The sequence below is a fragment of the Rosa rugosa genome, chromosome 1, assembly GCF_958449725.1.
Source record: "Rosa rugosa chromosome 1, drRosRugo1.1, whole genome shotgun sequence".
Taxonomy (NCBI): domain Eukaryota; kingdom Viridiplantae; phylum Streptophyta; class Magnoliopsida; order Rosales; family Rosaceae; genus Rosa; species Rosa rugosa.
The window spans coordinates 8,381,058-8,396,649 of record NC_084820.1 but is presented as its reverse complement, the minus strand read 5'-3'; the positions used below and the strand labels follow the sequence as shown (position 1 = coordinate 8,396,649).

The following is a 15,592-nucleotide window of genomic DNA, read 5'->3' as shown; positions in this document are numbered from 1 at the left end:
TAATAGGAGCCCTTTATATAGGGAGTTACAAGGTACACAATAGGTAATAGAATCTAAATACAATTGAATACCTAGAACACTTTCCTATTACAACTCTAAACCCTAGTTTGTAGAGGCACACATTATGTCGACATCCTTCAACAGGCCAGTAATTCACAGCTTGATCTCTCTTCTTTTGTCTCCGATTCAAGTACATGCAATGCTTCATCATCATCGATCAACTAAGCACGGAGAACACTCTGCTCATTTGTATTAGCACTCGGATTTTCTCTTTTGGGGTCCTGCATGGTGTATGAAGAGTCAATGTTGCTATATAAGTAAAGCCATCTTGCTAAGTAATCCTTTGGGCGCTGTTGAAATTAATGGGTTTTGGCCCAAATCATCGGGGAAGCAAGAAATTTGAGAGCCCAAAGAGTGAGCTTCTTGTTAACTCTTGTGACTTTTTCTTTTTTGGACTGAACTCCTACTCTAAACATGAATTTAACTGCATGCAGTGAAACCTAGCTAGTTGAATGAGTAAATTGGTAATGTGGGGAACTTTTTCCTTTTCTTTTGATTGGGGAAACACAAATTCAATCTAATAAGCAATAATCAATTTTGATATCCAGTATGCAACTTTAACGAATGTTTTTTTTTTTTTCTTTAATTACACAACAACCGGAATTACACATGTATAAGGGTATAAGCGATAATCAATTTCGATATCCAGTATGCAACTTTAACGAATGTTTTATTTTTTTTTCTTTAATTACACAACAACCGGAATTACACATGTATAAGGATATAATAATAACATGGTCTATGAAATTGTCAAGGCTTTTCTTATAATGTAAATTCTAGTAATTTTGGAAATTTTAAGTACAAATCCATATACTGTCATTCATGCCAAGTGCTGTGACAATATTCCATTTCTAATGGTGCCAGTGTACTCAATACTCTTGCATGTCGTTGAATAACAGAGGAAGCAAAATGATAGCTAGGGTTTTCTTTGAATGGGAGGCGTTCAATTTTTGAGAATAATCTCTCTTCTCCTTAATATTGATTCGTAGAAATTTAACTAATCTACAAAAAGTAAAGCTCTCGATGCGGCTAGCAGAGATTTATGTCTGAAGTTTAAAAACTCATGATCATGCCCTCCAATCTCAAACATGAACAGAACTCACTGTAAAAGTACAAAACAAGACACAGAAGTTGAAGGAAGGAGGCTTCATATTTTTTTTTTTTTTTTTTTTGATAGTCTGGCTAGTGATTGCAACATAGAGGAAACGAAATATCTAGCTAATGAAGCTATAGGTTGCCCTGTATTATTGTTTACAGCCTTTGAAACTCGTCACAATTAAATTCGTTATGCCAAGGAACATTGATTTCAGGATTCGAAGAATTAATGCTCATTTTGACTTTGTAAGGCAGTCTCCCACCAATCAAAGACCTCGTTCGGAAGGATTGGACGACAGTACTCAGGGTCTAGCACTCCAATGCAGCCTGCTTCAGGGCACATAATGGACGTGACGTTGTCTTCGAGCTTGGACGATACGAAATCAACAATGCATTGTCGACAGTAAAAATGATTGCAACCCTTGACGTCCAATGAGTCCTCCAGATGAACTGGTTCAGCACAGAAATCACATGTAGAAGTACTAGGACTACTACTGTCGATGTCAGCGTCAGAAGGCTGCCCATTATGATCATGTGAGGCGTTGACCCACCGATCAAAGACATTGTTTGGGAGGATTGGACGACAGTACTCGGGTTCTAACACTCCTCTGCAGCCTGCTTCAGGGCATACAATGGATGTGACATTGTCTTCGAGCTTGGACAATACAAAATCCACAATGCATTGCCGACAATAAAAATGGTTGCAACCCACAACTTCTTGTGAATCTTCCAGATGAGTTGGCTTAACACAGATATCACAAATAAAAGTAGTACTTGGATCATTAGCATTAGTACTACTCTCCACTGAACTCGTACTAGAACTATCGCTTCTACAGCTTTCAGGATCAGAAGATTTTCCGTTCTTGTTGCTCGACAGTAGCGGGGTCATGAGATCTTTAGTATCATCATAATATTTGGGGTCGAAATTGTTAACCGAAGCCAGAGTTTGTTCCACGTGTACTTTTCTACTCGTAGGGATGATCTTACCCACTTCTCTGCCAATTTTCTTCATACCCTTCAGTGTTCCTAAAGTTTTCACGCTCTTAAGAATACCCATCCTTGAAGCCAAAGATTAGAACAACAATGAATTCCAGCAAATCTCGAAAAAGAAGCAAGAGAGAGGCTTGTGATCGAGGCTAGTCTGATGTACCTTTCCGGGCCTAAAGTGACCTTTATATAAACACCTGTTCAGTTTATTCCCACTAAGATATGGATTTCAATTAACTAATGTTCCTAGCCTTCCTTGATCAACACTCCCTTTCTAAATTGGAATAGAGGTACTTGCTTCCTAATTGTTCTAGGTACTCGCTTCCTAATCTATTATCAATTATCTGTCAGCAATAATAGCCAATAAACCATCTCGTGCGTGTGACCTATAGTGGGTAGACCACATCAAACATGATTCAACTAAAACTAGTAGCAACCGAAAATATGATATGAGGAAGATGTGGGTAATTGTAAATCAAATCACAGTAGTTGATCAAACATTAAGATAGATAAATGATGAATTTGACAACTAACGCAATGGACATACCTTCAATAGATTAGATGAATTAAAGTTGTGCTAGAACAATTAGGTACAGTACATATTATCAATGATAGAATTTCCCTAGGTTGCTGGTAAATTGTTTCCTACTGTCACTAGTCATTACTTGTAGTAAAGTTTTTGGATGACGGTAGCATTGATCGAAAGCGGAAAAAAAAAAAAAAAAAAAACTGTGCTGGAGTTTTAGGTAAAGCATGTTTGCGAATTGCATCTAACTTTTGTGGATGAGTATATGGTGGATGAGTATATGTAAGACTGGATTGGAAACTAGGATCTATATTGAGACGACTACTGCACACACACACACACACACGTGTGTGTGTGTGTTGTTTATCGATCTCAGTTAAGGTGACTATGTTCCATTTGCAGTGGTTCAATAGTACTCTTGTGGTGTTGAATCATAAAGGAAATTGATAACAACTATAGGTTACCTAGCCTCTATTCTGTAATCAAATTAACCACCTGCATCAATCTGTAGTACTAATGCCAAAACATGGTTTCATGAGAAAAAATTGGGTTATTCTTGAAAACAAAAACCAAGTTAAACGAAATTGCTTAACGCTCTTTGAGTGTTTTCATTTGGCACAAAAACAAGAAACGATCACTTTCGAATAGCATAACAATCGACCCCTAAACAAAGACTATTACTTTTTACAGCTTGGACAATGATATGTATGTGTACCATCAACGGCAGCTGCTATTCCACAGTTGTAACAGAAAGCATGCCTACACCTGCAACAGTTCAAACTTAATCCATCATTAATAATTAATAGTAGTGATTAACTTCGATCATCAATGAAGAATATGTAAAATTAGGGATTTCGATTTCCAAAGCAATGGAGAACTAAACAAAGGAAATTAAAGCTAGAGAATTTAGGGATTTAGATCATAACCTGCATTTAATGTAAGTGCACCCCTCTTTTTTCTCAACATAGTAGTTGCATTTTGGGCACTTCCTCCACTTCTTTTTCTTGGCAAGCTCCTTCACCATCTCATCTTCACCCTTGTCTCTCAATTTCTGAAACTTGTCGCAGTTGAACTCCGTATGCCAAGGAACCTTGCAATTCAAGCAAACCTCTCTCTTGCAATGAGGACACCGAGACTTGTATATGTCATGCTCATCCTCCGGATCATCAACAACCAGCAGTGCCGAGCAATCCTTGAAGGGACAGTAGAAATACTTGTCATTGTTCTCCGACCCCAAAATCACATTTTCACACAAGGCCTTCCCCCACCAATCAAGAACATCTTTCGGGAGAATTGGCTGACAGTACTGCAGGTCTAGCACTCCTCTGCAGCCCGGCTCGGGGCACACAATGGAGGTCACATTGTCCTCCAGCTTTGACACCACAAAATTGACGATGCATTGATGGCAGTAAAAATGGCTGCAATCTTTGACACTCAACGAGTCACTCAGATGCTTTTCCTCAACACAAAAATCACATGTAAAAGTAGTACCACTATTACTGCTTTCGGCACCATAAGAAGATTGCTCAATCTGATCACACAATGCATTCGTCCACGAATCAAAAACCTGCCTCGGAAGGATTGGCCGGCAGTAGTCAGGGTCTAGTGTTCCGGTGCAGGTTGGCACAGGGCATTGCAGAGCCCAATCGGCATTGTCTTGGAGCTTGGAGACTACAAAGTTCACAATGCATGGAGTACAATAAAAATGGGGACAGCCCTTGAAGTCGAATGAGTCTTCGAGTTGAATAAGCTTAAGACACAAACCACATATGAAAGTACTACTGGGAATATCAAAACTAGTACTAGTGGAAGATTGTCCATTGGAGAAGATTAGGGGGTTCATGTGATCGTGATCGTGATCAACGGTGTGATGATGATGGGGTTGGTTCTCCAACATCAGAGGCTGAGACGGCGACAGAGACTTGGTTATTTTCCTGCTTAGTGAGAGTTTACGTAAGATGGAATTGAGGCTACGCAGTACGGCACCGATTTCCTTGAGTCGTTCTGCACCCTTTTTCATCTGGTGATAGTTCTTCATCATGATTGATGCCAGATCATGAAAACCCTAATTGCAGAGTAACTCAGTAACCTTCTCTGAAAGCAATGGTAATTAGATATATGGAGAATCAGCAGAAGATATGCAATGTATATCTTTGTAGCTTCCTTGGTCAATCAGGATTGTTCGACAGCTTTGAATTACCAAATTACCCCTCGGTTTTCGACTAAAATTAGCCCTTGATTATGAAAACCTAGGAAAAGTAGTGTTGTGAATGAGCACAAAAATTTATCTTTTTCCTCTCATCTCATCTCCAGCCTTGGGAGGTTGCTTAATTTTAGCACAGTCAACAAGGATTGTGAGGAGTTGTTAAGAGTTAACCTGTGAATGTCTAATCTCAAAAAACCATATTCCTCCTACCTAATTCAATTTAAAGTTTTAAACTCTTGAAACCTCAACTGCTATCCTTAATGAAGATTTCTACTTACACCAGGAAGGCTAATCGTGCCATCAATGCACCAAGCATAAAGCCAACACAGAACTCAGGCCGAAGTAAATACAAATTTTTTTGCTTATATACAAGAGCAGTTCCAAGTGAACTCACAATAGGGGGAGGGTAAAGCGTTAATGACCAAACGTATAAACCAATGCCTATAAATTTCTCATATACAATTGACAAAGGCAACAAATGAAGATCGGAATTCTTAAGCCAATTTACTGTTTTAAACATAAAACTTGACCAAGTAGTCGATCAGAAGCAACTGAATTATCTAGGACTGTAGACTGGAGTAGAGGGATTGAAGGGCCCCATACAGGGGCTCCGCGGCCTTTGGTCTTTCCACTGTCCCAAGAAGTATATCATTAGTCGTCAGGTAAGGGTCGCCATAAAATTGAAGATTTGTATCCATCCTTGTGGCAACAACATTTCCTTCTAATGATACTCCTACAAATGCACCTGCCAAAGCCAAACCATGCAACATCAGAGGACAGCTTCAACAAATGACATAACACTGAAAATGTAATAAACACATCTACCATCGGTCCAAAAGGGGGGATTTGCGCAGTCAGAAATGAAAGGCTAACTGGCAAGTTTTCATGCATGCCTTGACAGCATCCAGACCCCGAGATTTGACATGGAAAATGTCAATACTGTGGTACAGGCTTTGCCACTTATAACTTGTAAAGCATGTTTATTTTAGGTCTAGTACTCAACACAAATGAAGACATACATGTGCCATGTACGAAATTTATGATCCTAGACTTTATAGCTAGAAAGCCTTTCGAGTCTGAATGGGGTATCATACCTTTGCTACAACTGTATGTATAGCACATTCCAGAACCCCTGTCTCCAGCACGCATATCTGCTTCTAGCACTCTACCAATAGGTCCTGCTGCAGCACTACACCCAGCGCCAAGAGAGAAATGCATGCGACTACAAAAGGTTTTCACAGCTTTTATATCAGGAAGGACAATGATGAAGTCCATGAGCTCACCCCCAATCTGGAAAAACAAAGAGTATGCATAAATTAGCACCTCATAGAAATAAGTAGGAAATTTAGGTGAAATATGAAGAATTTCCTTACCTACTGCAGAGGAGGATACTAACCAAAACATTTAATGACTTTAATAATTTAATAATCATATCAAGGCCAATAAAAGATATAGAATATTACAAAGTACAGATTGCAAATTTACCTGTGCACCCCATCCTAAGCCAACAGAACATATGGCTGATGGAGCAGACCATGATCCATCTGACCTTCGAGAAACCACCAAACCAGTACCAAGTTTGTAAGAAAGTAGTGCACCAGCTTTAGCAACGGTTAGGATTGCCAGGCCTTTGGCTCCTTTGAGAACAGCCAAGGGTATGGACCTCTCCGGATTCAGCCTAGAAACCTGTCCATCCCGCCAAACATTACATATGACATCATCAAGCAACTAACAGTTGGAATATGATTAAGTTAAATTCAGCATATTGACTGCAATCAGCTACATCTCAACTTTCCAGCTCTTTACAAGCATTGGAAGTTTACCATCTATGATACCATACAGCAGTAAACTAATAATCTGGTTAGAGTGGGAAGACAAGTAACTCAAGTAAGCTGAGATGAAATTCAGAATTGTACCTGGGAGTAACTTCTCAATGTGTTGGTTGCTTTGTATATCTCTTGTTCCATGGAGAAACCAACAGGAAGATTTAACCATCCTCTTGTACATGTCCAATCCATGACGTCATGCTTTGCTGCTTGTGCAGCATTGCTAATGCTGTTAATAAGAATACCCTGCAAAGGATCCAACCTGTCATAGCAGGCATCGCAGACCCTCTGCGGATTCCTCTCCCTAAACTTGACAGGCAACAAGCACCTTCCTTTACTACATGTTCTGCAGAAAATCCCCCCACAGAATCGGCAATGATGTCTCCCACGAGTTAAGGCAGTGAAAGGAGAAGTGCACTGCATGCAAACTATACTCGAACTGTCAGGAAGCCATTCAGGGGGTTCAGCCTCCAAAATTTCCTTGTATGCACTATAATTAAAGGCAGCCGGCTCAAAAAGGGGCGGGGCACTGGGCGTGTAAACCGAGGAATGCAAGTAAGTATCACCATTCTTTTCTGCGCCGAGAAATGAAACATTCGAAGTGGGTTGCTGCTGCTCAGGTGTTTCACCGGGAGCAACTTTGTTCCGGCCAGTCACAATGGCAATCATCCCGGTCAACACATTCTTCAAGTTCACCTCCGGCGGCCCATCCATCTCCCCAGAACCACAATGCTCCTGGCTAGAATCATATCCGGTGTCATCACCAAAACTGTCGAATTCGGGGGGAAATTGATACGAATAATCTTGCTTCTCAGCTTTGGAAACTGATGGGTAAGTCGTACCGCCTCCGCCTTCGTGCACAGGCCATTCGGCGTCGATGAAGTCATCATCAGCATAGTGGAATTGGGTATTGCTTTTCTCTATCTTAGGAAGGGACGAAAACGAAACCCTCCCCTCAAAACTCGCCATACAATATTGCAATTCACTACACAAAGTTCATAAATTTCAATTGGTATTCCTAATCAGAAAAGTCTAACACAATCAAAAACCCTAAGAAAGCAGAAACAAAAGCAACTTCAAACTTTATAATATGCTGCTGAACAAGAAAGGAATTCATCGATTAAAAACTTCAATACAGAGATATACGAGGTATGAACAGATGAATTGGAATTCAGTTCCTGATTTTCCTAAGGCAATTTGATCCCAATTGAAAAACGAAAAACAGATAATTTAGGCCAAAGAGAGGAATAGGCAATAGGAAACATACCTCAATCAATTCGAGCTGTTAATTGAACGAAATCGTGAACGGGATTGGTTCTAGGGTTTTACGATCACTCAGAATTTTTTTTTTTTTTTTTTTTTTTTTGATCAAATCACTCAGAAATTGAGGAGGAAGAAGAAGACGAGGGAGTTCTTGATATATACGAAAGGTCCCTATGGTCCCGCACACGTTTTGTCGCTTTTATATTCAACGGTATGTCGTTTATTAAGGACTCAGTTTTTTTTTTTTTCTCTTTTTTTAATTTTTTTTTTGGTAAAACCTCGAGAAGACAAGGTAAACTACAGTCACAACAAACTATATGTAAATGAAGGATCTTTGTTTGGACAGAAGAAGTAAAGGCTGCTGAAAGTGGATCACCAGTCCATGGATGCCGAAGTTCACACCCTCGGGGTTCATGAAGAGAAGGGTTGTGTGCATGGACTGTGATCCACTCTCGGGGTTGTACATTGTGAACTTAATGTTCTTTTCGACGAATTAAAATAAAGTTACAAACAAAAGCCCCTTGCACAACCCCGAGAGACAGTTGATCACATTGTAGAGCTGAAGAAGTTGAGAGTGGAAGAGCAAGGTGACAACCTGTATCAGAACTATAAACATGCAGCTGCACGCTTAACATGGACAGAACCTTCAAAATTTAGCTTGAAATGTTGTATAAATTACCCAATACATGTTACAATTTGTTACCCTAACTTCCTAGCTCTAAACTCTAAGTTTCTTGCCAGGCTGTACATCTTCATCGTAATGGCCACCATCATCATCCCCATCCTTCTCTGACTTCTTTCTAGCAAGTATCTTGTTGATCCTGTTCAGATCATTATTGATCTTCTGGTCCTTGTTTTGCTTTCGTGTCTTTCTACCATCTTGCATCTTCACACCAAACTGGAATGCCGCCTTAGGCATAGCCTCCTTCTGTTCATTGTATGTTGCCCATTCTTCTTCTGTCTCGAAGTCCCACCGATGAAGACGACCCTTGGCCTGTTGAGATATATTTTGAAAAACGACTACATTAGCACTGATTTAACAAACTTTATAATGATTCTGTAGGACAGAGATAATTATTGAACAACAGTGAGGATTATTCATATCAAACACAGCTTAACACAACTACATTGTTGTGCCTCTAAGTCCTGTTATTGCTGCCAAAGAATTTTCTCCATTGTGAATGCCAGACAAATAAAGCTACAGAAGAAGCAAGCATAGTTTCCTATACGTAGTGTGAAAACATTATTTAGATTTGAGATACTTACTCGTCCACCCATGTCCATTTTTGACAAGTCATCCTCATCATCGCTGTCAACAACCTCACGATTATATTCTTGATAGCCCGGGTAACATTCAGAATAACTCTCTGAGATAAAGTTGGGATCCTTTTCTCGAGCATCTTTCTCCCTCAATTGTTGAAGTCTTTGGTCATCCCGCTTAAACACAGAGCCTAAACCCCTATCCTTCTCTTCTTGAGTCATAAAGCGTGGATCTTGTATTAGACCTTCTTGCACATCGTAACCCTCTATATTTGGCTGGAGGTACTGTTCAGGATAAGCCACTTGCTCAGCATATTGGTATTCCTGCCAGTCTCCTTGGTAGGGGCCAACCATTGGTTGTTGTGTGGTCGCATCGTATCCATTCTAAATCCAATCAATCAACAAATAATTGCTCATCAGTGACCAAATGCAAGTCAAGTTTCAGTTTGGAAACAGTGTGCACTACAATCGTTGAAATAGAGAAAGTCTTAGATCGACATACCGTTTCTTGCCATTCATTAGGCAGCCCATAGGGTTGGACAGGACCATAAGCTGGTTCATCAAAATAAGAAACTTTTTCTTTGGTCCTGGGAGACTCTTCCATGTCCTCCGAGAGAGGGCTTTGGCTCAAATCTTTACCAGGAATAGCATAGTCAACACCATCACCTACAAAAATGTCATCCTCATCTGCTCGTGCAATAGTTGGGCCTTGTTTTTCTTGCGAATCTATATGAGTTTTCCTGGGAAGAGGTGGAGGTGGGGGCAAAATCTCTCTTTTAGTTTCATTCTTCACAACCCCAATATCAGGCTTAGAGGGCTTATCCTCTTCCGCATATCCATTACCAACTAAAATCTTTCCTGTAACTAAATGGAGTAAAAAAAAGAACTTGATTAGAGAATTAAACAATAAGCAACCACAGAGGGCAGACAGAAATCAGAGGATGAATGACGAAAACAGATAATGTCAAATCTCAAAATGTATTATGGAATCTGACATCTTGACCCATCAAAGCATATTCTGGAAAGGCACCTTTTCCAGAAAATATCAAGCAAATGATACAAAACAGACAAATACAGCATATAGATATAACTTTAGTTTACTTGATCTTAAAAAATCTGAGTTAAACAAAAAATGGGCAGTCTGTTGTTGATTGACACTCAAGTTTAGGATACTTTACGTCTCTCATAGCTTCCACTAAAATAAGAATAATGCCAGTCTACAGACAACTGTATCAAGAACCTAATATTGCATAAGCTGAAGACTTGTAATTACTTTAAACCAAAAGTAGCATGAGGAATAACCTTTTGCATCTTTCCCCTTCTTTTTCTTCTTGGCAGCCTTCCCAGAAGATCCAACACGAAGATATGACATACTTGCAGAAATTTTTTCAAGTACAGCACCATCAAAACTGACAGTTGCCATTTCCTGCACAATAGGTAGAAGACAAAATCAGATAAATAGTGCAGCATAGATAGGAAGGTCACACCAGAAGGTTGAGAATATTTTACCTCAGGCTGTGGACAGTCGGCTTTACTCCTATGCAAGGTCGTAGGAATGTCATGAGTGTATCCACCCTCCTGAAATGCAAAAAGAGAACATGGTGTAAATGTTAAGAAAAGGAGACATGATGCCCATTGAGTATCCCACAATAGCAAGCTAAGTACTCTCAAGCGAGAGACTAAGAAGCACTCCTACTCAAAGTTGAATTTGCATAGATGCTACGTAGATAACAAAAAGATCCCAACATACAAGATTGCACTGCTCTAAAATTACAAAGGTTAAAAAAAAATTACGACTCTTACCATGTTAAAAATAAATGACAATCTACCAGGCAGGAACATCTCGTTGGTTTTGATAACAGTCTGGGGCTTAACTATCCATTGATAGACTGACTGAAAAACAGAAACAAGACATCAATGCAAATAGCTTATATTAGCTAAAAAAATGCAAACAGCTTATAATTTGAAAGCAAAATGCCTCCTCATATCACAAATGGTTGCACACCTTTGCAGTTGCTGTTCGAAATGACACTTTTTGGTCTTCCTTAGATGCTCTGTCATTGTAAGCACATATTAGCAAATGAAAATTTAATGTTTCTACATTATTTTGCAAAATTATATTACAGAAAGTGCAAACACAAACAAAATCTTAACTCAAGGCCTTGACATTTAGAATAAGCAACACTAACCTAGATTTCGCATCAGCCTCATCTCCAACATCTGGCTTCTTATCAATCTCACTTCTTACTTTGGTAAGTAAGGCATAATCCAATCCTTTCACCAAATGCGTGTGTTCCAGATCACCTGAAGAACAATAACCCAGTTCAGCATAATTTTAGAACAACCCCCTTTAGCATTTACACAAAATAGCTGTTCATAATTAAAGCGACAAATGCATTGTTCTTTGCAATGAACTTGATAAAAGATACATGGGAACTAAAACTGTGAAAGATGTTAAATGGAAAGATAAACAGAAACAATCATCACATATCGAAAACCAACAGTCTACAAATAACACACCTCCGAGATACTTGCTCTTCTCGATTGACAACTTGTGCACATCAGCTGCCCTGCAAAAAAAAAAAAAAACACCCCATTTCAAATATGAACAATGCTAACAAAACAGCAGAGTCATTGACAAATCGAACACGAAAGTTAGGTCACTCACCCGAGATCAACATTCCCCGGCGGCGCAACGGCATGAAAAGAACCCAACTCATTGGCCTCGTAATCAGGGTTCTGATCATCTCTCCTCTCCTTAGCTCTGTCTCTGTATTTCGGCAACTCCGGTTGCTCTGCTTTCTCCTCTCTGCATATAAACACAACATCAGACACACAACCCGCATTCCCGAACTTGATAATTTACCCCAAATTCTAGCAAATCAGCTTCATTATGCAAAACCCCTACCAATTTCGAGATAAAAATTTGAACTTGGGAACGGAATAGTGTGATTCTAATGCTGCAAATTACTGGAAGCTAAAGATTGGAAAGGAAAGCTAGAGTGTGTAATTATGAATTATTGAAGATTTTAACTTACTTGCGGCGAACGACTTTATCCTTGTAGTGTTTCTTTGAGGACTTCATTGGTGCAATTAGAAATTTCGAATTGAAATTTGGGGATGGAGATTTGGGAAGTTAGGGTTTGCTGAAGTAGCAAACTTTCTGAATCGATGTGGAAGAAGATGAAGGAGGATTTTGTTCTGTTTATGTACCTCCCTTAAAACGCACCGCTTTGATGCTTTTCTATTTTCTGATTTTATTTTTTTTTCTTTAGATTTTTCATTTTATTTCTTGCTTTGTTTATATTGTGTGATAAATACCCCTCAACGTTTTAATAACAATGATAACAAAAAACTAATAAAAAATTCAACTCCCGCCATCACTGTCATCTATCTCTGATAAGAAATAATTCAGTTACAGGAATTAAAAAGTCTATTACATTTGATTTAATAAATTTTACAGCATTTATTTTATTTTTGAAGTTTAATATATATTATGTATGAGTCACATGAAAGTGATCATAATTTTGATTTGTGTTCCACCAAAATATATCACAACTTATAATATCTAGTCGCAACTCCCTTCATTTATCCATTGAGCATAAAATGGTACACAACATTATTATCCAACTAAACTTTTGCATCCGTTCGCATCAAACTACGTACGTTAGCATTAATTGCCACATAATTTGGTTGTCTATGTCATGGATTTATGATCTTTAATAGTTAACGGGAAAGAAAGAGTCAAACATCATTATCTTTAGCAATCAAAGAGGAACTGATTATTCCAACTGCTAACCTTGAACCATAAATATATAATAAATGAATGAATAATGGTGACACGCTAACAGACGATTTAAACAGTGCTAGGCCGACAATTACGAGGTTAATAAGAAAAAGGAAATTGATCGAAGACTTTGGTATCTACGTACTGCTCGATCAACACTAGCTAATTTACTCTACAAATTCTATGTGAAGTAGCTAGATAATAAAACCAGACCCTGAAGCGAACTTCATTTTGATCCTAAAATGGCTAGCCTGCAGATTTCTCTCTCGGGTCAGCTAATCATAATCTGTGTGATGATGATGATGATGAGTAGCTGCCATGGAGCATTTGCTGCTACTAGTGTTGCCTTGTTCATTTTCGGGGACTCGACTGTGGATACTGGCAACAACAACTACATCACCACCGTCCCGGAAAACCAAGCACATTACAAGCCCTACGGCCAGAATGGTTTCTTTGACCACCCCACCGGACGCTTCTCCGATGGTCGTGTCATTGTAGACTACATGGGTGAGTGAAGGGGCAATGGTAATTGGGGATCCGTGTAGTACTTTGTTGTCACCTATGTGATTTTGACGTGTATTATTGTTCATGTTACTTTTTTGCAGCGGAGTATGCAAAGCTGCCAATAATCCCTCCATTTTTGGGACCATCTGCTGACTACACAAATGGAGTCAACTTTGCATCGGGTGGAGCTGGTGTTCTTCCGGAAACCAATCAAGGATCCGTAAGCTAGTGGAGTCTTATTTGATGATCGAAATCTTTTTACTAAGATAATATACGTACTGACTCTGTTTGATTGTCAATCTGAATCATTTAATTATGATTAGATAGAATTTTGTATCTCGATCCTTGAATCTAGATGGACTGTTTGCTAGTACTATAACATGATGACAATAAACATAGGAGCAAGTGGTTCTACCACCCCACCGATGTGTTTGATGAAATGTTTAAAAGAGGCAGCGTGTTATAGTTTTCTGCTTCCATGAAGGAAACTTCGTCCCCTGCTTGTGTTAAATGTTTTGATCACTTTTGTGGTTTTCAGGCGATTGATCTTCCGACACAATTGAGATACTTTGAAGAGGTGCAAAAACGGTTGACAAAAAAATTGGGAGAAGAGAAAGCAAAGGAAGTGATATCAGAGGCAGTGTATTTCATTAGTATTGGAAGCAATGACTATATGGGCGGTTACTTAGATAATCCAAAAATGCAGGAACAATATAACCCTGAACAATATGTGGGGATGGTCATCGGAAACTTGACGCAGGCAATCCAGGTAAGCCTCGATTATTTACTACTGGTAGTCATTGAACATGATCTCCTCCAAAACAGGGCTTATTGATTTTTGGGAAAATGTCTTTTTATGCATGCAGGTGCTGTATGAGAAAGGAGGTAGAAAATTTGGTTTTCTAAGATTGATTCCGCTTGGTTGCTTGCCTGCCTTTAGAGCTGTGAACCTCAGAGCCACGAAAGGAGGAAGGGGCTGTTTCGAAGGAGCTTCTGCCCTTGCACTAGCTCATAATGATGCGCTTAATACTGTGCTCGCAAACCTTGGATATGTTCTCAAAGAGTTCAAGTACTGCACCTCCAATTTCTATGACTGGTTCCAGGAAAGAATAGATCATCCTTACAAATATGGTACATAACCTTTATCTTACTTCATCTTTACCAAACTTAATTTGCAACAATGCATTGAAAAACACAATGGTTATTAACTATTTGAATTCGAAGAAGAAAATGATACTTTTTGCAACATTTCTTTCTTCCCCAAACTCCGTCTTGGGGAAACAAATGTTACATGAGTGCATGATCTCAAGTCTTGATCATTAGAGCTACAAGGGCGCAAGTTGGGTTGTGTAGCATCGAGAAAATTATATGGAACTTAGCAGTTCATTGATTATATGCTTATGGGAAAGTCTACTTTTTTTTTTCTTTTTCCTTTTGAGAAGTATATGGGAAAGTCTACCTGATCATAACATTTACAGACAAGTGATCATCAATATAATCTTTGAATGTGTAAAGGTTTCAAGGATGGAATCAATGCTTGTTGCGGAAGCGGACCATATGGAGGTTCGTTCACCTGTGGAGGCACAAAGGAGGATAAAGATTACCAGTTATGTAGCAATGCTGATGATTATATATGGTGGGACTCTTTCCATCCAACAGAGAGGATCCATGAGCAACTTGCAAAGGCTCTCTGGAATGGACCGCCTTCTTCTGTCGGGCCATACAACCTAGAAGGTCTCTTCTTTGAGAAGGAGAAGCTCACCATCGGCAGCATAGTTGATAAACCAGAAGAAGATCAGTTTCAGTCCTTCTAAGATAGCAGGACATGCATCATGATTTCTATATGCAAGGGATAGAACTGTGGTCATCAGATACAATTTCGAGTTAAAATTTGTTCGATCACCTGAGTTCAAATCTGTATGTGATGTGATCATTAGAGAATTTATGCACATTGGAAACACAAAATAGAGACTCTCATGAAGAGGTCTTATTCTCCCATATCGGAACTGTGCAATGAAAGGGATTGCTAGCTACTCCAATAATAAAGGCCCTGTTCTAATTTAAAAAGAAGGTTTTGT

The 15,592-nt window shown here is 39.1% G+C and overlaps 4 protein-coding genes across 5 annotated transcripts; 1 reads left to right on the top strand and 3 right to left on the bottom strand.

Annotated features, from left to right (window-relative positions):
• Nucleotides 1-3,587: 3,587 nt before the first annotated feature.
• LOC133737471 (uncharacterized) lies at nt 3,588-4,709 on the bottom strand. The gene has a single exon (XM_062165033.1). The coding sequence runs from the start codon at nt 4,707-4,709 to the stop codon at nt 3,588-3,590; it is 1,122 nt and encodes a 373-aa protein (XP_062021017.1).
• A 508-nt stretch (nt 4,710-5,217) lies between these two features.
• Nucleotides 5,218-8,125, bottom strand: LOC133714595 (uncharacterized). The gene is made up of 6 exons (XM_062140745.1): nt 8,084-8,125; nt 7,968-8,041; nt 6,791-7,685; nt 6,360-6,560; nt 5,969-6,164; nt 5,218-5,619 (listed from the first exon to the last, which is right to left on the bottom strand). Exons 3-6 carry the CDS (start codon nt 7,667-7,669, stop codon nt 5,435-5,437), a joined length of 1,461 nt encoding a protein of 486 aa, XP_061996729.1. The 5' UTR covers nt 7,670-7,685; nt 7,968-8,041; nt 8,084-8,125; the 3' UTR covers nt 5,218-5,434.
• Nucleotides 8,126-8,540: 415 nt separating this feature from the next.
• LOC133714585 (suppressor of mec-8 and unc-52 protein homolog 2-like) lies at nt 8,541-12,425 on the bottom strand. Of its 2 annotated transcripts, none has more exons than XM_062140735.1 (11): nt 12,262-12,425; nt 11,892-12,032; nt 11,744-11,793; nt 11,413-11,527; nt 11,229-11,277; nt 11,027-11,116; nt 10,733-10,801; nt 10,526-10,649; nt 9,726-10,081; nt 9,230-9,607; nt 8,541-8,957 (listed from the first exon to the last, which is right to left on the bottom strand). In XM_062140735.1, the coding sequence occupies exons 1-11, from the start codon at nt 12,306-12,308 to the stop codon at nt 8,682-8,684; spliced, it is 1,695 nt and encodes a 564-aa protein (XP_061996719.1). In that variant the 5' UTR covers nt 12,309-12,425; the 3' UTR covers nt 8,541-8,681. The 2 variants fall into 2 exon arrangements, with proteins under 2 accessions (XP_061996719.1, XP_061996716.1); XM_062140732.1 differs by having other exon boundaries at nt 9,726-10,087; nt 12,262-12,423.
• A 686-nt stretch (nt 12,426-13,111) lies between these two features.
• LOC133714565 (GDSL esterase/lipase 5-like) lies at nt 13,112-15,584 on the top strand. The gene is made up of 5 exons (XM_062140702.1): nt 13,112-13,517; nt 13,616-13,734; nt 14,053-14,283; nt 14,381-14,645; nt 15,030-15,584. Exons 1-5 carry the CDS (start codon nt 13,253-13,255, stop codon nt 15,326-15,328), a joined length of 1,179 nt encoding a protein of 392 aa, XP_061996686.1. The 5' UTR covers nt 13,112-13,252; the 3' UTR covers nt 15,329-15,584.
• Nucleotides 15,585-15,592: the final 8 nt, after the last annotated feature.